General features: G+C 47.2%; 2 protein-coding genes across 2 annotated transcripts; both read left to right on the top strand.

The window, feature by feature from the left end:
- Positions 1-759: 759 nt before the first annotated feature.
- On the top strand, positions 760-16,564 carry cfap161 (cilia and flagella associated protein 161; the record flags this gene model as incomplete). Its single annotated transcript, XM_083654803.1, has 9 exons — positions 760-831; positions 5,346-5,435; positions 5,623-5,840; positions 6,041-6,122; positions 6,432-6,467; positions 6,790-6,912; positions 7,271-7,344; positions 8,418-8,596; positions 16,506-16,564. 9 exons carry the CDS (start codon positions 760-762, stop codon positions 16,562-16,564), a joined length of 933 nt encoding a protein of 310 aa, XP_083510929.1.
- Positions 14,056-26,088, top strand: LOC310793055 (high affinity choline transporter 1-like; the record flags this gene model as incomplete). Its single annotated transcript, XM_083654802.1, has 9 exons — positions 14,056-14,175; positions 16,506-16,786; positions 16,921-17,034; positions 23,573-23,728; positions 23,849-23,997; positions 24,215-24,361; positions 24,711-24,864; positions 25,197-25,414; positions 25,570-26,088. The coding sequence occupies exons 2-9, from the start codon at positions 16,603-16,605 to the stop codon at positions 26,086-26,088; spliced, it is 1,641 nt and encodes a 546-aa protein (XP_083510928.1). The 5' UTR covers positions 14,056-14,175; positions 16,506-16,602.

Below are 26,088 nucleotides of genomic sequence, written 5' to 3'. Positions count from 1 at the left end.
CACTGCTGCATGTGTTATAAACCTCTTCCTGTGTGTGTGTGTGTGTGTGTGTGTGTGTGTGTGTGTGTGTGTGTGTGTGTGTGTGTGTGCGCGTGCGCGCGTGCGTGTGCGCAAAGCTGCATACTTTTTTAAAGCCTGATGGTGAATTGAGTCACGTACATGTGATTAACCCTGCTTTAATAACATTGAAAGGAGGCAATATACTTAGTAGGCAGACAATGTAATTTTTAAAAGGAACTGTGAAGGAAAATGCATGTGATTTGGAACTGCATGGTTTCTGGAGTTCTCTGAATCCAATGTTAAATATAAATGTACAATATACATTGTGTCATTCTACACACAAAAAACTGCCAAAAAATGAGCAAGTGGTTTTGCCTTTCATGATGGTGACGATGATGATAATGATTGTGTAAATAAAAACAAAGGCACTGTGTTCTATAAGATCATGTAGAACTATGGTTCGAAATCCATTCATGACATGATAGGCTACAGAATAAATGTGGGAAGCAGCAGATAACAGCATACAAGTTGCTGCTGCTTCTTCTTCATCTTCTTTTTACCTGCATCAGCACGCCCTCTAGCGACGATTAGCGGGAAATGACCGGAGGTGACACGTCAGTCAGAGTCAGTTACCATGGATTCCACTACACACAAACCAAACCACGCATAGTTAGACTTGGTTCGTTAGTTAAATTGCTTAATTTATTAATAAATAATCTACGAGTACACGAATTGTTGGGCAGAATTAGCCTACTCAGCATGACTCCTGTGAGAACTTACTGTCCAAGTGTGCGAGTCAGAAACTGGAACGAGGACCTGCGCCTGCAAGAGGTTTGTAAATAAAATAATATAGACGGTTTTCACCAGCTGCAACCCCACAGCACTTCCTTTTTCTCAGCTTCTTCTTCTGTGTTTTATGGCGGTTGGCATCCTTAAATGTTGCATTACCGCCACCTGAATTGTATCAGCTTCACAGTGCTAACTATTGACAGTGTCCACTTTCTCAGCTATTCGGGGAAAACACTGACATAGCCTACTTCTATTTCTATTTTTGCTATGTAAACGTTTAAATGTAAAGATAGGCCTATGCGTGCAATAACGTACTGATAGTCAGCTTACTCTGTAACATGTAGCTTTTATTAGCCTCTCAGGCTAGCTCCGGGACGCAATCTTTTTTTTCCCATGATGGCGAAGGCATGACCCGCCCCTCTCTGCCTCTAATTTGCTGACTGCACTCGGCTGCTCTCGGCTGCTTCCCAGGCGAGCCAGAAGTCATCTCAAACGAGCCTATACTTTCATTCAATGTCACGATGCTGCGGGGGGAAGTAGGCTACTTCATAGCTTAACTACGAAAATAGTGTCCGCTGTTTATCTCCCTTTCTGCTGCAGCATGTTGAAGAAATAAATGTTCAGTTTGAACAACACCCATTCTGGTCATTATAGAGCAAGATGATCGCTTCCACTACCAGGGCCGCCCAGAGGGATGGCAGTGCCCCTGGAGGGATCCAGCCCCTCTCCTCTCCCTCTCCCTCTCCCCTCCTCTCCCCCTGGTTCCCCCCCTCCTCTCCCCCTCTCTCCTCTCCCCCCTCTGGTCCCCCCTCTCTCCTCTCCCCCTCTCCTCTCCCCCTGGTTCCCCCTCTCTCCTCTCCCCCTCTCTCCCCTCTGGTCCCCCCTCTCTCCTCTCCCCCTGGTTCCCCCTCTCTCCTCTCCCCCTCTCTCCCCTCTGGTTCCCCCTCTCTCCTCTCCTCCTCTGCTCTCCTCTGGTTCCCCCTCTCTCCTCTCCCCTCCTCTGGTTCCCCCTCTCTCCTCTCCTCCTCTGCTCTCCTCTGGTTCCCCCTCTCTCCTCTCCCCTCCTCTGGTTCCCCCTCTCTCCTCTCCCCCCTGGTTCCCCCCCTCCTCTCCCCCCTCTGGTCTCTCCTCTCCCCCTGGTTCCCCCCCTCCTCTCCCCCTCTCTCCCCTCTGGTCCCCCCTCTCTCCTCTCCTCTCCCCCTGGTTCCCCCCCTCCTCTCCCCTCTGGTCCCCCCTCTCTCCTCTCCCCTCCTCTCCCCCCTCTGGTTCCCCCTCTCTCCTCTCCCCCTGGTTCCCCCTCTCCTCTCTCCCCTCTGCTCTCCTCTCCTCTGGTTCCCCCCACCCACCCCCATCCGCGGTCGCCTTTTATACACGTCTCAAACAACGCAGGACAACGTGATTGGCTGGCTCAGATTTGAACAGATCTGAGCCAGCCAATCGCGTTATCCTGTGATGACGTAATGTCCTATGACCCATGACCGGATGGACCATATATGGACTTCCTCCCCCCCCTGGCTGCGCTATCATAGCTGCTGACTGTTACTGCACTATCAGTCAGATCCGTGACATGGACGTTACTCTGCAGAAACTACAGTAACAAAATCACGAATTGCTCTGTTTTTGGAGCTCTGCATGTCTGTGTTTGTCTAGTTAATGTGTTAACGTTAGCTAACGGCTAACATTCGCTAGTTAGCCAACCAACCAGCAGCTAACATTAGCTAGCTAGCTAGCTTACCGGAAGCGATATTTCTTTTGGATGACGGCGAAGGCATAACCCACCCCTGGCCCTCTCTGCCTCTGATTAGTGGCAGCGTTATAAACCATAGATATGACTATATTAAAAACATAAACACACTGGCGTCTTTCATGCAGGCTAGCAAGCGTAACTGCTGTATGTCTGAGTCTGACCCACTGAGTTTGACGGTCTGACCACAGACTGTAGAAAGAGATGTAATGCAGGATAGCCAAGCGAATGTGTTTGGATGGAAGTTTGACGCTAGGCCAATCAGAGGCAGAAAGGGGCGGGTTATGCCTTCGCCATCATCCGAAAAAAGAATATCGCCTCCGGGACAACAACGCTTCCTACCCAGCGTGTGCACGTCTTTCCGACAGGGGTGGTTGTTATGGCAACTATCAACAACAACAACAACAACTACTACTAACTACTACAAGACATAAAGACCGAAATAGGCTACCTTGTTGAAGTCTGTCAAGATAACGAGAGGTGGGATAGTTATTATTGATTGTGTGTCGAAGAAGCAGGAGGAGGAAGTTCTAGATGTATGTATGTTCAAATCTTGTATAGTGAGGTGTTTCCGACTTGGAAAGGGTCCAGTGACAGTGAATAAAGGAGTGATCAGTGGAGTGCCAGTAAGTGTTGATTGTGATTTATTTAAAGAAGTGGAAGGTGTATTTGAGGCGAAGAGAATGAATAGGTTATGGTGTAAGCGAGGAGAGTACCTCATTGTGTTTGAGTTTTGAAGGAGAAATCCCGGATCGAGTATTTTTGGAGTGTGTCAGCTATAGGGTGAGGGAGTATGAGAGGGCTCCTCTCAGGTGTTATTCATGTCAGGAGTATGGTCATGTTGCTGCAGTGTGCAGAGGAGAAAGGAGATGTGGACGGTGTGGTGGAAAGGAGTGCAGGAGGGAGAAATGTAAAGATGAGGTAAAATGTCTGCATTGTGAGGGGAGTCACAGAACAGGGTCAGTGCAGTGTCCACGGAGAGTTAAGGAGAATGAAGTGAGCAGGATCAGAGAGGAGAAAGGAGTGTCGTATGCTGAGGCTGTTAAGTGCAGGGAGATTGAGAGAAAGGAAAAAGTGGAAGTGCAAAATGAGTCGGAGCAGAAGAGTGGAACTGGTGGAATTGAACGAAACATTTGTGTGGACAAGAAAGGATTTTTGACATTCATGGCCATGGTAATTAATTGTGCGGAACAGGTCAAAGGAAAAAAGGAAAAGATTAAGATGATGATGGATGCAGCTAGAAGGTTCTTGAATGTTGTTGACATTTCTGGAGAGGAGATCGAGAAGGCGCTGAGGGATGAGTTCCCGCCGACTGAGTCGTAGAATGGACATAATATATCGTGAATGGGAGCACTATGGGTGGATACATGATGAACATTGTAAATGGATTTCAATATGATGAAGACATCAAAATCCAGTCAATTCAGATAAGTTTAGGTTTAGTTCAGTAGATGGCGGTAATGCAACATTTTGGATGCCAACCGCCGTAAAACCAAACAGAAGAAGAAGAAGGCTACCTTGTTAATGTGTCTGTCGGAGACACGGGCCCCGTTCCAATACCCATACTTCCATACTATTTAGTAGGCAAAAAAAGAATTAGTATGTCCCAATACATAGTATGTCAGATGCAGTATGCCAAGAGTACCAGGATGTTGTACTACATCAGCTCCTATTTCGGAGTATGCATCGATGCATGCTTTGTCAGCCAATCTTCCCCACAATCCTTTGCGCAGCAGGAAGTTACATCTTCTTCTTCTTCTTCTAATGTTTAATGGCGGTTGGCAAACAACTTTTTGTGCATTACCGCCACCTACTGGAGTTACGTCGCACTGACTGAGCTGCGTGTTCATGAATGAGATAATTAACTTTAAGAAAGCCTTGAAATATGTTAAAACCAAACAAGCATGGTGTGTACCAAAACATGCATATCTTGATTCCTGTTTAGAACTCTGACTTAATGTTTTTGCTTTATTTATTTTATTTTGTTTATTTGATTGTCTGTTCCAATTTTGTAAATGTTTAGTCTGAATTTTTTGTATAATGTACTGTTTGTTACTGCCAGACTTTATTTATTGAATAAAAAAAAAAAAAAAAAAATCAAATGTGGCGCTGCGGACGTCGGCGGAAGTGAGCAAGAGGTCGGAGTTCAGGAAGCTCACGTGACGACAGCTGTAGTGTGTCCCAATAGTATGCATTTTGCATGCATGCTGCACACTACAATCCATACTTTGTGAGGGCAGCGGCAGTACATACTACAAGAAAGAAGTACAAGTATGGGTATTGGAAGGGGGCCATGGCCTAACGTTAACATTTAATAAGAGCCGAATATCAGCCTGCGCTCAGCTATGTATACAGGAAGTAAACCGGATATTCAGGTGGGTTGTGACGGTTGTTATTGTTGTCAAGTTAAAACTGTCTATAGGCAATTGCCAGTTGAGTCACATTTTCCACCTACTAGCCTACTGGCAATGTAGCCTAGCTTATTTCTATTTCTGGGTCCATTGTCTATTTTTCATCTTCTGGTGGGTGGGTAACTGACCAAATGCTAGCTCTCGCAGTTTGAGATATTGCCGTTTGAATCTTATCATCATAGAAAGCTGCGATTACCGACCTTGATTTTGTTGCTGTGGTTTGTTTGGTTACACTTAGAAAGTGAATGGGCTTATAGCCTAGTGAAAAGGCAAACCGTGCAATGACCAGTGTTTAAGTTCTTATTTATTGTGCTGACAACTATGGACTGGTGGAGACTGGAGATATTTTAATTAGCCTACCTATAGCTACATGCTTTTCATGATGCTGTTTCTCTCCTAAGGATGCACTGAAAGAGTTCCTGGAGAGAAAAGAGAGGGGTGAGCTCACTGTCCAGAAAGTAGCCTTCCTCAAACAGAATAATTTGAGCCAGGTAAAATGGGTGACACTATACTCCACAACACCACAACAATCATGCTAATGAGTTGGGATGGTGATGATGATGATGATGATAAATAATATTGAGATGATGATCATAATGATAATTATGGTGTGTGTGTGTGTGTGTGTGTGTGTGTGTGTGTGTGTGTGTGTGTGTGTGCGTGCGTGTGCGCGCGCAGGTGAATATCTCAGTGTCCAAGGATGGTGGATTGTCCTTCGGGGATGTTGTGATGTTGGTGAATATGGGAGGGCCTGATAGGGAGTGTACTGCAGTCAGCATCAATGCAGACATCAACAGTTTGACAAAGACTCCTCAGCCTGTCATTCAAGCCCCATGTGGAGTCAGTGCAGGAAGAAATGTGCAGCCCTGCACACGCACTGCCTTCATCATCACCAGGTACACAGTCACACGGCACACCCCCACCACACGTGGTCGTTTACTAGTTTCATTCACACATAGACAACCTGTAACCGGTGTTGTAGTGAAGTCACAATAGAGCTCAGCAATCACGTGACACCTCACAAGTGGAGTCATGGGTCCTGAAAATGAGGACTTGGACTACAACACTGCGTCTAACACTGACTGTCTGTGTTTAGTGTAGATGGCAGTCCTGAGGGATCGGCTCTGTGTTATGAGCAATGTTTTGCCCTGAAAACAACAAGTGGCTTTGCTGGAGGAGTGAGTAACCTCACCACACACACACACACACACACACACACACACACACACACACACACACACACACACACACACACACACACACACACACACACACACTTTGAGTAAGTGCAGCACTTTGCATTATTTATTGCAGTTATGTTTTACATCCATTAATTAAAGCAATAAGCCAACTAGGCTGTGTTTACACTGATTATTGAAATGCGAAGACGGTTCACTTTTGCGTAGACTTGTTGCTTAAATGAATCACATTGTGATCACGTGTCACCTCTCAGTATGGTTGTGAACATTCTCCCCCTCTCCCCTCAGCTGTATTTGACCAGCGACCTGCGGACTTTTCACAAGGTGATTGACATTCATCATTTATTAAAGACAAACACAATGATAATTTCCCCAGTAATCACCAAAGGATCATGTGTGTGTAACAGAACTATTGCAGGAAACTTATGTGCACAGTTATCATACAGTAATGTAGTGCATAAATACACATTTGGTTGTAAATCAAAGTGTGGTGTAAGCAAGGGAAAGACAAGTGTTGCAAGTTATTTGACAAGGCTGTTTACATCCATGAAAAGGTCAAAGGTAGAATGCAACATTTTAAGCTTTTCATTTTCTACTGTATCGTTGCCATCCTGTCAATCTGAAACTATTGTGACTTAATTTGAAGTGCGCGAAGAAGTCCCGCCTCCAGGAAGTGAGTTTGGATGAGGATCGTTCTTTTGTGTCGTGGTGGAAGATTGTGCACTTTGACCCCCAAGAGAGGCTTGAATATGAGGGTCGACCTGTTCCCGTAAGTCTCCTCCCCGGTTAACGGTTTCACCTGTCACTCCTACTCACTAGAGTAGTTACATGTAGCTACTACTACAGTATACTATTACAAGCTGAAAATATTTGATCTCCATCGTTAAAAATTGGCTACACCAATATGTATCAAGGCTAGTGCTTTCCACTTTTTACTGGAATACATAGTCGCTTCAGCATAGATAGTGGTGTACCCAAACCATTTTCGTTTTAGGGAAGAAATCATGGCGATGATATGCTGATATTTTTTTTTTTTTTTTTTTGTATTGCATTCAAAATTCACATGCAAACATACTGTATATGGGGTTGGTTATTTTAACATGTACTTCCTTGTTTATACCCTACAGGCAAATGTTATGGTGCTTATCATACACTGCAAGACAAACCAGGCTCTGGCTGTTCTGGGCGATCAAGTCCTTTGGTAACTTCGTCTTTCTATTTAAAATAAACTCAAACAAAGTCACACATATATTGTCACGTATGCAATACAAAGGCTTTGCAGTTACAGCAACAATGTCTGACACCATCATGGAAGTCCACTGGGCAATTGGCTGTGTGCAAATAATGCCAAAATTCACCAAACCTGTGTTAGGAAAAGATAGACATAACCTACCCGAGAAAGATGGTTGTGGTGTGGGCATGGGTCAGCAATGTTGTAAGAGTAAAAGTTAATTGTCCGATAAGGTGGATTTGTTATAGCCTACTGCCAGTCTACTCAGATCATCAGTGCTGCTTTTCCCCCTTCTGATTCCCCCCCCATTTTCTGTACTTGGCCAATTTGCTGCCCCGGTCGCTGCTCCACCCTCTCTGCCGATCTGGGGAGAGCCGTAGACTAGCAGTTGCCAGCCGCTTCTTTTCACCTGACAGCGGGGAGCTTCACCGGCAGGACATGGCACGTGGGAGGATCACGCCATTCCCACCAGTTCCCTTGCGCCCCGAACAGTCCCCCCCGACCGACCAGAGGAGGCGCCAGCCAATCGTGCCTGTATGGATGCCGGATGTAACACAGGGGCGCGGCCGCGCGAACCTGCGACCCTCGTGTTGGTAGGCAGGGAATCTACCGCTACCCTATCCGTACGCCCAGAGCAGTGCTGCTTGAGAATATCAGCTCAGTAAACCTGAACAAACGCCTGGTTTGGCCACTGCTCACGCTAGTTTCTACTAGATTTACCTAGTTAGCAAATCAGATTGGTTGACAAATGATTAGATGCATCAGTGGCGAAATGATCAGTTCTCAGTCAAAACGGCATTAACCATGCCTATTCAGTTCTGTTGAGAGGGGTAAGTTGTACCAGAAACTAAACCAGCTGACAGCCCAAGAGCTGAAGACCTCTAGTGCGTTGCCTAAAAGCCATCTACAGCGCTTTGGGTAAAGGCTGTTTTATGGTTTAAGATAAGTATCTGTCGACAGTGTCTTAAGGCAAAAATGCTGTTAAAAAAAGACACGTATTTGTCTTAAGACACTGTTGACAGACAACACTCTTGTCTCTGCAGGACTACATATGGCAATGAGTATGAGGTGACAGCCCACACCTTCTTGGACTCCCACAAAGCTGAGAAGGAGATCAACCACTGGGTGCTATGCACCTCTGACCCTGCAGGAGAAGGGCTTTTACTTCTTGACCGCCCACAATCAGCGGCCAAAGCCATGGAGCTCACACAGGTAGACACTGGTCTGTAAGCCCAAAACCAATCCACTCAGACAAGTACAAAAGGGCACAGGGATACAACACCATCATTGACATCAACAACACTTTTTAAAATAAAGATGGTTTCTCTGGGTCTGGGTTATCGATTTGTTCTAGATTTACATTTTACAGTTCTCACTCAACTGTACAAAGAAGCTTTTCCCCCTTTATTGTATAGTCAATGAAGAAAGACAGGATATATTGATAGGTGTAGGTGCGGCCTTCTGCCTGGATGTGTTTCTCGGTTTCTCGGGAAGCTGAATCTGAAAAAATTAAGAAGAATTACAGCTACACTTAAATTCTGTGCCAATCAAAATCAGTTTCACACCATTATATTCAGTTTTAAATTGTGCCTTACAAAATTCAATTTTCAAATGAATTCATTCAACAAATCTTTTATTTTTTTCCCAGCTGAGCATGACAATACAATCTCTGTACTGGCACTAATCTCTTCCCACCGGGAACAATCACTATGTATAACGATGTAAAACACGAGAGCGACACTATCAGAATAGACTTTGTGTCCATATTCTCAGACGCCAGGAAGACGGATATCTGTAATCACCACTTTTCGCCAGTTCTCCTTGCTTTACACATTCTAGGGAGTTCACTATAAAGTCCTTCATTGTTGTTGTGACTATTTCATTGTGTTTTCCACTGACTGGAGGTTATTTTCTGGCACAGGAATATATAGGTTATGGAGTCTGAGATCAGTGTTTAAGAAGGGGGGGGGGACAGATTAGGTGGAGATGAGGTGTTATTGTGGATCATGAGAAACTGAGTGACCCAAGAGTCATAAATTCTGCTGACGTTAGAGGGCTTCTCTTGGGCCCCTCCGAGTCTTGATAGCGACACACCATGTGATTCTGATGAGAGTCACGTGTGATCTATGTGTTGGAGCAAACAGAGGAGGGTTTGAGAGTGAAAGTTGTGCGATGGCCCTGACCTAGCTGCTGTGAGTGAGTCATCTCCTCTGCTGGATACTCCTCAGATTACTCAGGACTGTGATAAAGGCCAAGCTCAAGACAGCAGGCGGGATCATTTCTGAGAGTTTTTCCACGGCCCCTCCTTGACGGGAAGAGTGGCTGGAATGGCTTAGGGCAGTGATACTCAACCTGCGGCCCGGGGGCCAGATGCGGCCCGCGATAGGGTGCAGAGTGGCCCCCCCGACCATTTTCTAATTCACAATGAAAACTAATGTTAAATAAAGTTTGACTGAGGTCCAGCTAAATTGTCAAATACCGCCGTCTGCTCGCCACCCAGCCACTTACATGTACTGTATGTACTTAACTAACTTAACCAACTATCCTGAGTGCACAAAATTGTCTAAACTACTAAACGCCGGCTGACACCCCCAAAAACCAACAATCTCCAACAGAAAAATGTATATTAATCTGTGTTTATTAAGTGGCCCCTAACCTCCTGTCATTTTACAAAAGTGGCCCCCGGGCAAAGCAAGTTGAGTATCCCTGGCTTAGGGCAGTGGTTCTCAACCTGTTTATACCAAGTAAGTACCACCTCAGAAATTCAGGGCGTCCCGGTGGCTGACCTGGTAGGGCACGTACCACAAAGGCAGCAAGTCCTCAAAAAAGGCTTTAGTTTTTGAGATACCCCTACCCGAGGTAGAACAAATGACAACATTGATTTTTCTTATCTTTAGGGTCTCCCATTAATGAAATTGATTGTTGTCAAAAAAAATGGGGGAAAAAATGTTTTTTTGGCTGTTCTTTAGAACTACCCCAATCCCTGAAAAAGAGCCAAATTAGGCCAGTCCGAATAGGGGAAAGGTGACAAAAAAGCCAATAACTTGAGAATGCTCACTCTTTTCCTCACCAGATTTGCTGAGGTATGCAGGTGGCTGCCCTACATCACCAAATAGTCAGAAAAGGATGTACCTAAAAAGATAATGAATTATAGTCCTGTAAATATAGCTTTAGTTTAGGCGGAAATTGTACTTTGTGGTGATAGGAACATAGGACTCCATCACTTTTCTCTCATTTATCAGAAAAACTGAAATCCCTGAAAAATATACCATTACGGAGTTGTCTAGGGTGCTATTGAACACTGACCAGTAGTTGTATGGAGATATCTGGTAGGGGTAGTTCTAAAGAACAGCCAAAAAAAAAATTCCCCCAATTTTTTTTGTGTGACAACAATCAATTTCATTAATGGGAGACCCTAAAGATACGAAAAATCATTGTTGTCATTTGTTCTACCTCGGGTAGGGGTATCTCAAAATCTGAGGGCCTTTTTTGCTAGACTATTAGTCCTTCACACGGCCAAGCTGGGTTAGAATTCGACCCGTGCCCTCTCTCTCTCTCTCTCTCTCAGAGATTAAACAAAGACAACACAGAAACTTAACAGTGGCAGGAATCTTCAGGTGGTACTCCCACACGAAACCCTTTCAGCTGCCAGCTGGCTGCCATAGCAAAGAACTGAACTGTTACAGCATAAGGTGCACTGCTTCTGGAATGTGACAGAAGTGTCAGTGACAGCCATTAAGAACAACATTATCTCTATCAGGCATGGAGCAGAGGCTAAAACAGAAACTAAACTTTTTGGGCGATATTGTTATGATAAGTCATAGAAAACATCACAGTAACAGGGAAAATTAAAATGTTTCGGGGCATTTTGGATCATTTCCAGTGCAAATTTAGCAATTGCAATAGCATTTTTATTTATTCAGGGACCAGGAGGCAATTTGATGTTTCACATGCTTGTGCAGTGTAGGCTCACTCTCCTCAATAAAAACAAATCACACCCGGGTGTTGAAGTTCAGAGAGTATGAGTGTACTCTCTGAAAATACCTTGAAAGTGTTATCATTTATATGGTCCCCCCCTCAGTTGACTTTATAGCATCGTCTGATTTTTCTTTCCGACCAAATGTACAGTAGATCACATTTCAATTGAAAACTCTCCTCCTTGTACTACCGTGGCTCCTTTTTCCTCTGATAGCCTGCTGGAACCTCCTGTAATTGGTCAGAAAATCCGAACCATCCAAAAAATATTTTCACACTACAAATGAACCGAACCATGGTCCAGTTTGATCCGGACAGAGACATCCACCTCTCTTCATCGGACCAAGATTCGGCTGTTTGCGAGAGGTTGGATTGGAGGGTGGTTTTGTATCAAAATGGAAAGTCCGGACCAAACAAGGTAGATGTGCAAGCCCCCTAACAGTGATGTTATTCCTAATTAAGGTCAGGCCTGGCCTCATGCAGAATCTAAGCTGCTGAGAATGAGTGATGCCAAGCAGAGTAGGGATAGTGTGTGTGTGTGTGTGTGTGTGTGCGCGCGCACACGTGCGTGCGTTTTGTGTGTGGTTGTTTTCTTTCCTGTCAAACAAGTTTTTTTGTTTTATTTTCTCTTATTTCCTCTCAGACATTTTGTCTTTCCTGTCAAACAAGCCCCCGTGTCTCTTTAAATGCAGGCTACATGATTGCCTGGCACTGGCACTCTTGTTTGTCCCTGTGGTTACAGGCAGACGTGCTTCAGAAATACACAGAAATGATCAGAAATAGCTATATCAGTCACTAGTCAAACTAGGCTACTAGTGCTAAGCTGTTTGTTAATGAGTCTGTTGATATGCAAATGCACACTAGCATAATGCTAAGTGGCCAGCCATTTTGGTAATGTGTTCAATCGTAGTCAATGTTTAGAATAGCCACTGATATGCCTGTTGGAGTGTTGCTTGCTATGTGTGAAGGTTAGCTTTATTCATGGTTGCCATACAGTTTATAAAGTTAATTCCTTTAACTTCTTTGGTACCTCATTAACCTCAAGTCACTCTTAGATTATTGTTTTATTGATTTTGTGTGAAGGTGGAGAACAGAGGAACTGTGAGAAGAAGCTGTATCTGCTAGAAGTACACACACACACAGAAGAAGAAAAAGAAGAAGAAGAAGAAGAAGAAGAAGAAGAGTGAATCTGATAAATTGATTAAGTTTCTTCATAGATCTAGTCTCTTCATTTTGATCTCAACGTGCACCAGATTGATACATTTTTACTTTAAAATGTAAAAAAAAATCTCCCGGGGGGCCATGCCCCCGGGCCCCCCTAGGGGGGCTGCGGTCCACCATATACATTCTTTGGGGGCTGAGCCCACCCAAAGGTGTCATCCTAAAACCGCCCCTGCTTGGACCACAACATTAAAAATAGCGTATTAAACACTTTTTTTTCTTTTTTGTCCAAGTGAAATTTCTCTCCTGATTCGAAATATAGCTGAATCGTTTGGCCTTCCAGACAACTGGGACGGGAGTGTTTCCCAGTGGAAAAATCCCACCCCCCACCTTCAAAGCATTCCACTGCACAAAGGCCAAATGCAAACAAGAAACATGGTGGACTGCTCCGCAACAAAACAAATTATTTTTGGGCAAATAACAAGACAGCTTAACAAGCGGAGCACCCTCCATATTTAAACGAAAACGAGGAGCGGCAATGGCACGTCATCCGCTACAGATTATTACATTATAGCCTACATTTTATTTTGGCACTTCATACTTTGGACTACATTACTCCATGTTTGCGGCCATTGTTGTGTGACGTCAGACAATTGATTCCCAGCCTAGTGGGGGTAGACTTTTTTCTCTCCCAATTTTCAAGTCAGCTCCCACTTTGAGTGCCGTTCCTGTGCACTTTTCTTAATAGGATGTCAGAAAGTCCCAGAAGGTCCCAGTTGTCTGGAATGCAACATAGATCAAACTATTTTTTATATGCATTTACGAAAAGGCCCTGGGAAAATAAATTGCGGGTGTATCTCTTGGTGCGCATGCTGAAACAGGAAGTCACGTCGACTTTGGCTCAACTTGTCCTCCCGGTATCCGTCGATGGGGCTCGCGGACCAGAGAATCCAGGGCACACTATCGGATCTCTCGCGCGCATCTAGCCTTTCTGTCACCGGCTGTGATGAGTCGTGACAGTAGTAGGCTATTTCTTTGATGTGGTAGAACCCTATAATATAGCCTACATAGAGATGGCAGTCAACGCATGTCCTGCTGAGAGCATCCCTGGCAGCGGTCCACACATCATCAGACAGAAGGTAGGAGGGTTGTGAGTAAAGCGCGTGCACGCGTATGCGCTCCCACACGACAAAAGACAATCGAGCCCGATTGAGAGAGGGATAAATGGCCTAGATATGATGAAACAAGAGACAATGGAGGGGGACATGTGCGCGAACAAAGAAATAGAGATGTGAGATAGCCGTTGGTTTTCCTCATCTCTCTAAATTGTGTGCTCCGCGTGCACACTGCACAGCAGCGCACGTGTTCTGTTCGCGAGGCTGGAGTATGGTGTCACATTTCAGGCTGCATTATACCTACAGTATGTTAATGTGTGGTGGGAGGTGCTCCTCATCTGAACATCTAGCTGCTTTATTCATGGTGGGTTCAAGAAGGCATGGCTGTTAGCCATCTTGGCATCCCGTGTAGATTGCAGCAGCAGCAGCAGGAAAGCAGTGCATTATACCAACCTGCTACCAAACCTCCTCTAATAGGCTACCGTTAGGATCGCTACCTGACTGGAGAGACAGCCGTTTGCCAGAAAGGACTTGACCAACAACAACACAGGTAATATTGAAATGTTTGATCAAGTTTAGACTTTGATAAATATTGGATGTTTATAGAGATTAGATGTTGGAGGTTTGAGATCAAACAGGAACGCATGGCTATCGGTGATTTGATTTGAAGTCAGATGGATGAATGGTCAATGGGCTGTATTAGGCTAGGCCTAAAATTATTTGCTGAAACATATTGTTCTATTCTATTTCTCTTCGTCTATGTTACATTTTGGCAACAAAATGTTGTCAAATCCTTTAAACTACACTGAAAAAATATTCTGCTAATATGAAAAAACTCAAATGTGAAACTTGCTAAGAAATCAAATCTGCCTTCAAAACTAGCTAATTGAAATTAGATAAAAGTCATACAAATAATCTATTTTCAGACTTGGTTTTTTAACCCTAGCTGAAAAAGTGGCAGAGATAGCCAGTTAGCCCTAATAAATAAACAAATTGCAATGAAATCAGCAATCCTCCTGTGAAAACGGCATTTAATTTAATAAATATTTGAAAACAAAGTAAACCAATGTAAACATCAGAAAACAGTAAAGTGTGTGTGTGTGTGTGTGTGTGTGTGTGTGTGTGTGTGTGTGTGTGTGTGTGTGTGTGTGTGCGTGCGTGCGTGCGTGCGTGCGTGCGTGTGTGTGTGTATAATCAATGAAAAGGTGTTTTCTTTTTTTACCACGGCGCCCGCTAGCGAACCCGTGGTCATAAGGAGGCATTTTAGGGTGAGTCAGTCAGTCATTACTTACTGAGGTGTCCAGGTTGGAAATTCCTGTGAATTGGTACATTGGCATCACAGAGACATCAAATTTGGCCCAATGACAGATATTGGTAATCATTACTAGCTCCACAAATACTTCCTCAATCGGCCTGACGGGTGCACTATAGTTAAAGGTTCAAATGTCAGACTTTGACAGGCATAACTTCCACACGTAAGTCAGATTTTCACTGGAAAACAATCCACGTCTTCAGCTGATCTTGCTCTACAAATTTCCCTCGGACCCTCAATGTCTGCTTGGATTTTTTTTTCCCCCCGATATTTTGAAACTTTTTAAAACATCTCCTACACGTTTGTCCGATCACCACCACATTTCTCATGTATCGACAGACCTATTTCATTACAATTTGTTAAAAGGTTGTTGAAGATATACATTTTTACATTTGTGAGAGGGCATGGCCTGTCTGCTAAATTGTCATAACTGACCAATAATCCAATCATCTCGAAACTTTGTGATCATGTTCAGATATCATCAATGACTATGCATAGCTGTTTTACAATTGCACAGTAGGGGGCGCTACAAATGGCAAAAAAAAACTATGATGATGAAATTGCATAGGATTTGGTAGCATGTTCAGGGAGGCTGTAGACCACTAGTCAAATAAGAAGTTTTGTCTACATTGGAACTGGAAGTAGTAATGTGACATCTACTTTTTAGATTTTGACGTCGGCACCAAATTTGATATAGCCATGCGCCTGTACAGGATCTATCTTATGCCATCTCAAACTCATTTAATTACATTTTTATATGAATGAAACTGCAAATTCTTTATTGTATTTATTGTATGTATTTTCAACTAGTATTATGATCATGGAAAAGTAAAGGTAAAGTCCCACTGATTGTCACACAATGTGTGAAATTTGTTCTCCGCATTTGTGCCATCCCCTGGGGGAGCGGTGAGCGGCAGTGTGCGCCGCGCTCGGGAATCATATGGTGATCTAACCCCCCAATTCCAACCCTTTGATGCTGAGTGCCAAGCAGGGAGGCAATGGGTCCCATTTGTATAGTCTTTGGTATGACTCGGCCGGGGATCGAACTCACGACCTCCCAGTCTCAGGGGGGACACTCAGACCACAAGGCCACTGAGCTGGTCTTGTGGTGGAGGGAGGGAACCAGTCTAAATAAGTCAACACAATATCCACTGTAGTGTGAAAGGATCCAATGACCAAACACCGTAGGCTACAAGAGGTTCCAAAAACATTCAACAGTGAAAAACAGCTGGCAGGCTCAGTGTGTCGAGTATTAAGATTGTATAGAAGGTGCTCTTGATGGCGGGGGGGAATTCCAAAAAACATGGCCAGAGGCCACTTACTGGTGTTAGCGGGGTCTCCCAGCAGGTCCAGAGCTCACTAAACTTGTGGCAGAAACTGTTTCTCCCACAAGTTTCTCCCACAAGTGAGCTCTGGACCTGCTGGGAGACCCTGCTAACACTTGTAAGTGGCACTCTGGCGATGTTTTTTTGTAAGTTCTAAAAACACTCGAGAGACACACCAGGCAAATATATGTTATCTAACCGTATGTCTAACTCTTTTGTATGCATGTGTCTTTGTGTGTCTAGGTCACTTTATTGTGTTGTTTATGTTTGCCCTCATCAATGTGACGGGCCGCCTGACTTGATTGGAGGTGAATGTTGTGTATTGTGTAACCAAGCGAAGATGGCGGTGGACGTCCCCGGGCTGCTGGTCGTGCTGGTTTTTTATGTTGTCATTCTGGCCATTGGGATCTGGGCATCTCGAAAATCCAAGAGAGAGGAGAAGAAATGTGACAGCAGCAAGAGCGAGGTCACCATCGTCGGGGGCCGCAACATTAATGTCCTGGTGGGGGTGTTCACCATGACAGGTGACACTCTCTCTTTGCAATTTTGTAGTCATTTTGTAGTACTTGGATAATGCTGTGCTTCTTCTTGCGAAGTACTTTCTGGCTCTGCTCCTCCTCACTGTTTTTCTCTGCTCTGTGCCCTGTCTCCTCTCCAGCCACCTGGGTTGGAGGAGGTTATGTTCTGGGCACCGCTGAGGCTGTTTATTCTCCCGCTCAAGGTCTCATCTGGGCCATGGGACCTCTCGCTTATCTCATCAATTTCCTTGTGGGTAAGCAGCACCGTGGCCTTGTGTCTTCAATACAGCATGTCAACACACACCCCCCCCCAGTGGCACCTGCTGTTAAAGCAGCACACCAGCTGATCGACTACAAGTTGGCCAAAGACTTGTCATGTACATTTTAATTTCGTGTCAGTTTTGCTTCATATCTGGACTGACTCAAGTCAACAGTACAATAATCGTACATTCCCAGATCGCCGTCGTTACAAGCGACCGATATGAGGGCCCGCTCGATTTAAAGCCAAAACAAGCAAGTGATGTAGCAGGTACCAGATATTCCCGTGCCTCGAATGAGTCCTGATGTTTATTAGTGCTGGAAACTGATCTCTCCTACCACCTACCACTAGGGTAGGTGCTAGGACACTAGGGTAGGTGCTAGGAGACCACTAGGGTAGGTGCTAGGACACTAGGGTAGGTGCTAGGATAGATCGGTTTTCAGAGAAGGAGTCGAGTGACCACTGTACTATCTTGTTTAGGTTGGATAGAGTTTAGGTTGGATAGAGTTGAGGTTAAATAGAGCCATGGACAGTTCACTGAAAGGGAGAGCTAAGCAGCCGATTGGAGCAGAGCAATAGTCACAAGCTAGACTTGGCCCAGAGGTATGAGCTGGACTGCTGTCTGAGCAGCCTTGTATACCAGCACCAGCTCTGTCTGAGCAGCCTTGTATACCAGCATCAGCTCTGTCTGAGCAGCCTTGTATACCAGCACCAGCTCTGTCTGAGCAGCCTGGTATACCAGCACCAGCTCTGTCTGAGCAGCCTGGTATACCAGCACCAGCTCTGTCTGAGCAGCCTGGTATACCAGCACCAGCTCTGTCTGAGCAGCCTTGTATACCAGCACCAGCTCTGTCTGAGCAGCCTGGTATACCAGCACCAGCTCTGTCTGAGCAGCCTGGTATACCAGCACCAGCTCTGTCTGAGCAGCCTTGTATACCAGCACCAGCTCTGTCTGAGCAGCCTTGTATACCAGCACCAGCTCTGTCTGAGCAGCCTTGTATACCAGCACCAGCTCTGTCTGAGCAGCCTTGTATACCAGCACCAGCTCTGTCTGAGCAGCCTTGTATACCAGCACCAGCTCTGTCTGAGCAGCCTTGTATACCAGCACCAGCTCTGTCTGAGCAGCCTGGTATACCAGCACCAGCTCTGTCTGAGCAGCCTTGTATACCAGCACCAGCTCTGTCTGTCTGAGCAGCCTTGTATACCAGCACCAGCTCTGTCTGAGCAGCCTGGTATACCAGCACCAGCTCTGTCTGAGCAGCCTGGTATACCAGCACCAGCTCTGTCTGAGCAGCCTTGTATACCAGCACCAGCTCTGTCTGAGCAGCCTTGTATACCAGCACCAGCTCTGTCTGAGCAGCCTGGTATACCAGCACCAGCTCTGTCTGTCTGAGCAGCCTTGTATACCAGCACCAGCTCTGTCTGAGCAGCCTTGTATACCAGCACCAGCTCTGTCTGAGCAGCCTTGTATACCAGCACCAGCTCTGTCTGAGCAGCCTTGTATACCAGCACCAGCTCTGTCTGAGCAGCCTTGTATACCAGCACCAGCTCTGTCTGAGCAGCCTTGTATACCAGCACCAGCTCTGTCTGAGCAGCCTTGTATACCAGCACCAGCTCTGTCTGAGCAGCCTTGTATACCAGCACCAGCTCTGTCTGTCTGAGCAGCCTTGTATACCAGCACCAGCTCTGTCTGAGCAGCCTTGTATACCAGCACCAGCTCTGTCTGAGCAGCCTTGTATACCAGCACCAGCTCTGTCTGAGCAGCCTTGTATACCAGCACCAGCTCTGTCTGTCTGAGCAGCCTTGTATACCAGCACCAGCTCTGTCTGAGCAGCCTTGTATACCAGCACCAGCTCTGTCTGAGCAGCCTTGTATACCAGCACCAGCTCTGTCTGTCTGAGCAGCCTTGTATACCAGCACCAGCTCTGTCTGAGCAGCCTTGTATACCAGCACCAGCTCTGTCTGAGCAGCCTGGTATACCAGCACCAGCTCTGTCTGAGCAGCCTTGTATACCAGCACCAGCTCTGTCTGAGCAGCCTTGTATACCAGCACCAGCTCTGTCTGAGCAGCCTTGTATACCAGCACCAGCTCTGTCTGAGCAGCCTTGTATACCAGCACCAGCTCTGTCTGTCTGAGCAGCCTTGTATACCAGCACCAGCTCTGTCTGAGCAGCCTTGTATACCAGCACCAGCTCTGTCTGAGCAGCCTTGTATACCAGCACCAGCTCTGTCTGTCTGAGCAGCCTTGTATACCAGCACCAGCTCTGTCTGAGCAGCCTTGTATACCAGCACCAGCTCTGTCTGAGCAGCCTTGTATACCAGCACCAGCTCTGTCTGAGCAGCCTTGTATACCAGCACCAGCTCTGTCTGAGCAGCCTTGTATACCAGCACCAGCTCTGTCTGAGCAGCCTTGTATACCAGCACCAGCTCTGTCTGAGCAGCCTTGTATACCAGCACCAGCTCTGTCTGAGCAGCCTTGTATACCAACACCAGCTCTGTCTGAGCAGCCTTGTATACCAACACCAGCTCTGTCTGAGCAGCCTTGTATACCAGCACCAGGGGTTTGTATTTAATATAAGCAAGAAAAAGGGGCCATTGTGCAGCAGGCTGCAGCATTGTGGAGGAGTAGTGAGAGCTGATACTCCAGAGAGGAGGCACAATAAGAGTGGCTTTTAAACATGAAGTCTGGATCATCTCTGCCTAGCCAGAGCAGGATATTTTCCGGTTTTACCTTTTTAAACATGAGGGGTCTCTGTTTAGAAACAGCTGGAAATGGTCAGTATTCTCTCTGCCAGTGGGCGGGGGGGAGGGGGTGCGGGAGCATGCACGTTATTCCCTACAAGGCAAATAGTTGTCGTGTCGTGTGAGTCGGCGGCGGCGGCGCTGTGCTCAATTGAAACGGCTTCATCGAATCTTTAACCAAACTCCATTCAAAAACATGCCGTTTTAACGGAGTCCATGGCAATTAGGGTGGCAATTAGGGCTGTGGCGATTCACTTATCTCCCGATTCGATACTATCACGATTCTTGGGTGCCGATTCGATTTATATTGCGATTCTTAAGTATTGCGATTCTACGATTATTGCGATTCGATATTACGATTTATTGCGATTTTTGTTTATTTTTTTCTTTTCTTTTTTCAGTTTGTTTGCTTTTTTACACTAGATTAGAACATGGGAAAAGTTGAATCATACACTAGAGACTGTATATTATATATCATGAGTAGGGCTGGGCGATATAGTTAAAAACAGGGGCGGACTGGGATCATAATTCAGGCCGGGCATTAGATACCAAGCAGGCCAGGCCGATATGGGCCAACGCGCGTGAAATTTGGGCCGTTTGAAGCCAGATTTGGGCCGTTTGAAGTCCAATTTTACAATGAGATGCACCCACTTTAACCCTGAAGTGTAATTATTACTTCAGACTAACTAATAAAGTAATAAAACCACTAGTAAACCAGTAGGCGGCGCCTGGCCTGCTGTTCAGTGAGTGGCCTGACTGCAAGCACCCAATTTTTTTTTTTTTTTTTTTTTTTTTTCGATTATCGATTCTGGAATAAAAGATCGATCCAAAAAATCGTGACATTAAAAATCGCGATACTTAGGTGAATCGATTTTTTCCCCCACCCCTAGTGGCAATGTGCCAAAAATGAGCGCTTCCGCCTTTGTTAGGCTACATAAAGCCGCCCAGTCAAAATAGTGGTCGGACCGTCGTCAATCACTGTGGGTGGTTTATTTTACAAGTGGCATTCAAGTCATATCTGACTAGTTTTCAATGTATTTCTCCCCACAAAAGTTAGGCTTTTTCTGACATGGGAGCAAGCAAGCAGCGCAGCAGTAAGCGTCCCTCCTGATGCACCGGACCTGGCTGCCTGCATAGCTGAAGCGCGTTGGGATCCCTCTACCAAACAATTCAAGCCGTTTTTGCAGCACTTGTGGCCTGAACAAGTGCCCGAACGATTCATTAATTAATAAACTACGTGAACGTGAAGTGCCACCACCCACCCACATAACAGCTAGCCTACATGATCAGGATCATGAGCTGCCAGAGTTAAACAGCAGCTGCTTTTGCGCTAATCCGGATCCTACACCGGCGACCGAGATGAATAAGATACGGACTCGCGGGAGTGCGCGTAGGCCGGCTAATTGTTGTTTAACATGCAGGCCAACCGGCTAGGAGCGGGTTATAATACGGATTCCACTGCATGTTAAGAAGTGGCTTAGGAGTAGTGAGGGCTGATACTCCAGAGAGGAGGCACAGTAGGAGTAGTGAGGCCGGATACTCCAGAGAGGAGGCACAGTAGGAGTAGTGAGGGCTGATAGTCCAGAGAGGAGGCACAGTAGGAGTAGTGAGGGCTGATACTCCAGAGAGGAGGCACAGTAGGAGGAGTAGTGAGGGCTGATACTCCAGAGAGGAGGCACAGTAGGAGTAGTGAGGGCTGATACTCCAAAGAGGAGGCACAGTAGGAGGAGTAGTGAGGGCTGATACTCCAGAGAGGAGGCACAGTAGGAGTAGTGAGGGCTGATACTCCAGAGAGGAGGCACAGTAGGAGGAGTAGTGAGGGCTGATACTCCAGAGAGGAGGCACAGTAGGAGCAGTGAGGGCTGATACTCCAGAGAGGAGGCACAGTAGGAGCAGTGAGGGCTGATACTCCAGAGAGGAGGCACAGTAGGAGTAGTGAGAGCTGATACTCCAGAGAGGAGGCACAGTAGGAGCAGTGAGGGCTGATACTCCAGAGAGGAGGCACAGTAGGAGCAGTGAGGGCTGATACTCCAGAGAGGAGGCACAGTAGGAGTAGTGAGGGCTGATACTCCAGAGAGGAGGCACAGTAGGAGTAGTGAGGGCTGATACTCCAGAGAGGAGGCACAGTAGGAGTAGTGAGGGCTGATACTCCAGAGAGGAGGCACAGTAGGAGCAGTGAGGGCTGATACTCCAGAGAGGAGGCACAGTAGGAGTAGTGAGGGCTGATACTCCAGAGAGGAGGCACAGTAGGAGTAGTGAGGGCTGATACTCCAGAGAGGAGGCACAGTAGGAGCAGTGAGGGCTGATACTCCAGAGAGGAGGCACAGTAGGAGTAGTGAGGGCTGATACTCCAGAGAGGAGGCACAGTAGGAGCAGTGAGGGCTGATACTCCAGAGAGGAGGCACAGTAGGAGCAGTGAGGGCTGATACTCCAGAGAGGAGGCACAGTAGGAGTAGTGAGGGCTGATACTCCAGAGAGGAGGCACAGTAGGAGTAGTGAGGGCTGATACTCCAGAGAGGAGGCACAGTAGGAGTAGTGAGGGCTGATACTCCAGAGAGGAGGCACAGTAGGAGCAGTGAGGGCTGATACTCCAGAGAGGAGGCACAGTAGGAGTAGTGAGGGCTGATACTCCAGAGAGGAGGCACAGTAGGAGTAGTGAGGGCTGATACTCCAGAGAGGAGGCACAGTAGGAGCAGTGAGGGCTGATACTCCAGAGAGGAGGCACAGTAGGAGGAGTGAGAGCTGATACTCCAGAGAGGAGACACAGTAGGAGTAGTGAGGGCTGATACTCCAGAGAGGAGGCACAGTAGGAGGAGTGAGAGCTGATTCCCCCGAGAGGAGGCACAGTAGGAGGAGTGAGAGCTGATACTCCAGAGAGGAGACACAGTAGGAGTAGTGAGGGCTGATACTCCAGAGAGGAGGCACAGTAGGAGTAGTGAGGGCTGATACTCCAGAGAGGAGGCACAGTAGGAGGAGTGAGAGCTGATACTCCAGAGAGGAGACACAGTAGGAGTAGTGAGGGCTGATACTCCAGAGAGGAGACACAGTAGGAGTAGTGAGGGCTGATACTCCAGAGAGGAGGCACAGTAGGAGGAGTGAGAGCTGATACTCCAGAGAGGAGGCACAGTAGGAGTAGTGAGGGCTGATACTCCAGAGAGGAGGCACAGTAGGAGTAGTGAGGGCTGATACTCCAGAGAGGAGGCACAGTAGGAGTAGTGAGGGCTGATACTCCAGAGAGGAGGCACAGTAGGAGTAGTGAGGGCTGATACTCCAGAGAGGAGGCACAGTAGGAGTAGTGAGGCAGGATACTCCAGAGAGGAGGCACAGTAGGAGTAGTGAGGCAGGATACTCCAGAGAGGAGGCACAGTAGGAGTAGTGAGGGCTGATACTCCAGAGAGGAGGCACAGTAGTCCAGACAGAGATCAGAAGCTGGGCAGAATCCCTGGACAGGAAGTGTCTGATTCAGCAAATGTTGAATAAGGTCGAGGCCGTAAATGTAGGCTTTGCACCATGCACAGACTCCTAGCCTACACACACACACACACACACACACACACACACACACACACACACACACACACACACACACACACACACACACACACTCTCTCTCTCTCTCTCTCTCAAAATGCTCCCCTGATTCTATGCAATATGATCTTTCAACAAACAATAGGATCTTCTTTATGTATGTGTGTAGGCTGCTTTAAATCATCTCCTATGAGAGAGTTCAACTGTTTTTCTTAATGATCTCTGCTTGTTTTATTTGTTGTTTGTTGACATCCTTGTCTACAGGAGGATTATTTTTTGCCAAACCAATGAGATCAAAGCGCTACGTGACCATGTTGGACCCATTTCAACGTCGCTATGGCAACGCTTTCACCACAGCGCTCTTGTTTCCTGCTCTGATCAGCGATATCTTGTGGGTCGCCTGCATCCTCGCTGCTCTGGGTTAGTAAACACTTCATGTCTGACTAAAAGCCCCCAATCTCTTGTCTTCACCCTGTGTGATTCTAACATGGACAGTTGTCCTTACCGTCCCTAAAGTTAATTTTCTCTTGTGATTCCCAGGGGGGACGATGAGTGTCATTCTTGGGCTGTCTTCCACCTTCTCCATCATTATCTCAGCGGCCGTGTCCATCACCTACACCTTTCTGGGCGGTCTTTACTCTGTCGCTTATACTGATATCATTCAGCTCTCCTTCATCTTCTTCAGCCTGGTGAGATATAAAGGCAGCGGGGGAGGGGCGGGGGTGGGAGGGGAGGGGCGGGGGAGGGGCGCTTGGGGGGGGGGGGGGGGGGGGGGGGGGCAGCGGAGTGACAGAAGGGATGGAGGAGGGGAGAAGAGCGAGTAATGGGAAGGAGACAGGCAGGCATTCATGGACAATGTTAGGCAATGTGATGGATGTCTCTGATTCTGCTGCTCTTCCTTTTCAGTGGCTCTGCATTCCCTTCTTGGTTCTCAACCCTGCCTCCACTGACATCACACACACAGCCTTTCTCAACCAATCAAATAATGAGCCATGGATGGGGGAGCTCAAACTGGAGGATGCAGGAAGATGGGCGGACGAGATGCTGCTATTGGTCAGATTTTAGTCCTTTGTGTGTGTGTGTGTGTGTGTGTGTGTGTGTGTGTGCGCGCGCGTGTGCAAGTGTGGTAGTTTCATAACCCATATATTACATAACCCATATATATATAACACATCACTATATAACACGTCATCAATTGTGTGTGTGTGTGTGTGCGCACATGCGTGTGTGTGTGCGCGCGTGTGTGCGCTCGTGCATGTGCGTGTGTCCGTGCGTGCGTGCGTGTGTGTGTGTGTGCGTGCGTGTGTGTGTGTGTGCGTGCGTGCATGTGCGTGCGTGCATGCATGCATGTGTGTGCGTGCGTGTGCGTGCGTGCGTGCGTGCGTGTGTGTGTGTGTTGCAGGCTCTTGGAGGATTGGCCTATCAGGCTCTGCACCAGCGGCTCCTCTCTGCAGCCTCCTCTGTGCAGGCTCAGCTCACCTGCTTTGCTGCTGCTGGCCTGGTTTTTATCATGGGAATCCCCTCAGTGGTCATTGGCGCAGTGGCCGCCTCCACAGGTACCCGTGAATGCAAGCACACATTTGTGCATAAATACACACAAACGTACACACACACGTACACTCGGCATGCGAGTCTACAAGCATGCGTACCTGTAGGCATACTCAATGTGCTCAAGTGTTTTGTACCCTTCACTCCTCCACGCCCATTGCTTGTAAATTCCCAGCAAACCTTCACCCTAACCTTTAGCACTTACAACCCTCCGCGTTTATTTATTCTCTCCTTGCCTCTGTCTATCTCTCTCTCTCTCTCTCTCTCTCTCTCTCTCTCTCTCTCTCTCCACACCTCTCTATCAATCTCTTCTTCTCTTCTCTTATCTCCTTTCTCTAAGACTGGAACCAGACAGCGTATGGTCTGCCCCCTCCTTATGAGCGAGGGGAGGCAGGGAAGATCCTGCCCCTGGCCCTGCAGTACCTCACACCCTCCTGGGTGGCAGTGTTGGGCATCGGTTCTGTGGCTGCAGCAGTTATGTCCTCCATGGACTCTGTGCTGCTATCCTCTGCATCCATGTTTACCCAAAACATATACAAGACGACTTTGAGGATACAGGTGTGTGCGTGTGTGTGTGTGTGTGTGTGTGTGTGTGTGTGTGTGTGTGTGTGTGTGTGTGTTGTGTGTGTGTGTGTGTGTGTGTGGTTTAGCACCAGCATAAATGCGGCCCTCTTTTGATCGTCCTCTCCCTCCCCCTTCTCTCCTCCCCGCAGGCCTCTGAGCGGGAGCTGCAGTGGGTGATCCGTGCCTGCGTGTTGGTGGTGGGCCTGGCGGGGACGGGCCTGGCCTTTGCCGACGACAGTGTTTTTGCCTTCTGGCTGGTGAGCGGGGACCTCATCTACTGCATGATCCTCCCGCAGCTGGTGTGCGTGCTGCACGTCCGCCGAGCCAACAGCTACGGAGCCATCAGCGGCTACGCGGCGGGGCTGCTGCTGCGCACGCTGAGCGGGGAGCCGCTGCTGAGGATCCCTCCGGTCATCCGTTTCCCCGGATGGAGGGAGGAGGAGGGGGTGATCAGACAGTACTTCCCCTTCAGGACTCTGGCCATGCTCGCCTCTCTGCTGTGTATTCCCACAGTGTCCTGCCTGGCCGAGCTGGCCTTCTCTCGCCGCCTGCTGCCTCACTCCTGGGATGTGCTGCGAGTGTTTGGAGAGAAAGTGTGCGAGTCAGAGAGCGAGGAAAAACCTACTCCCCAAGAGAAACTGAACCCTATCCATAGCACCCACTTGTAG

The sequence above is a fragment of the Poromitra crassiceps genome, assembly GCF_964638095.1.
Source record: "Poromitra crassiceps genome assembly, chromosome: 18".
Lineage (NCBI taxonomy): Eukaryota > Metazoa > Chordata > Actinopteri > Beryciformes > Melamphaidae > Poromitra > Poromitra crassiceps.
This window is presented reverse-complemented; position numbering and strand designations above follow the sequence as displayed.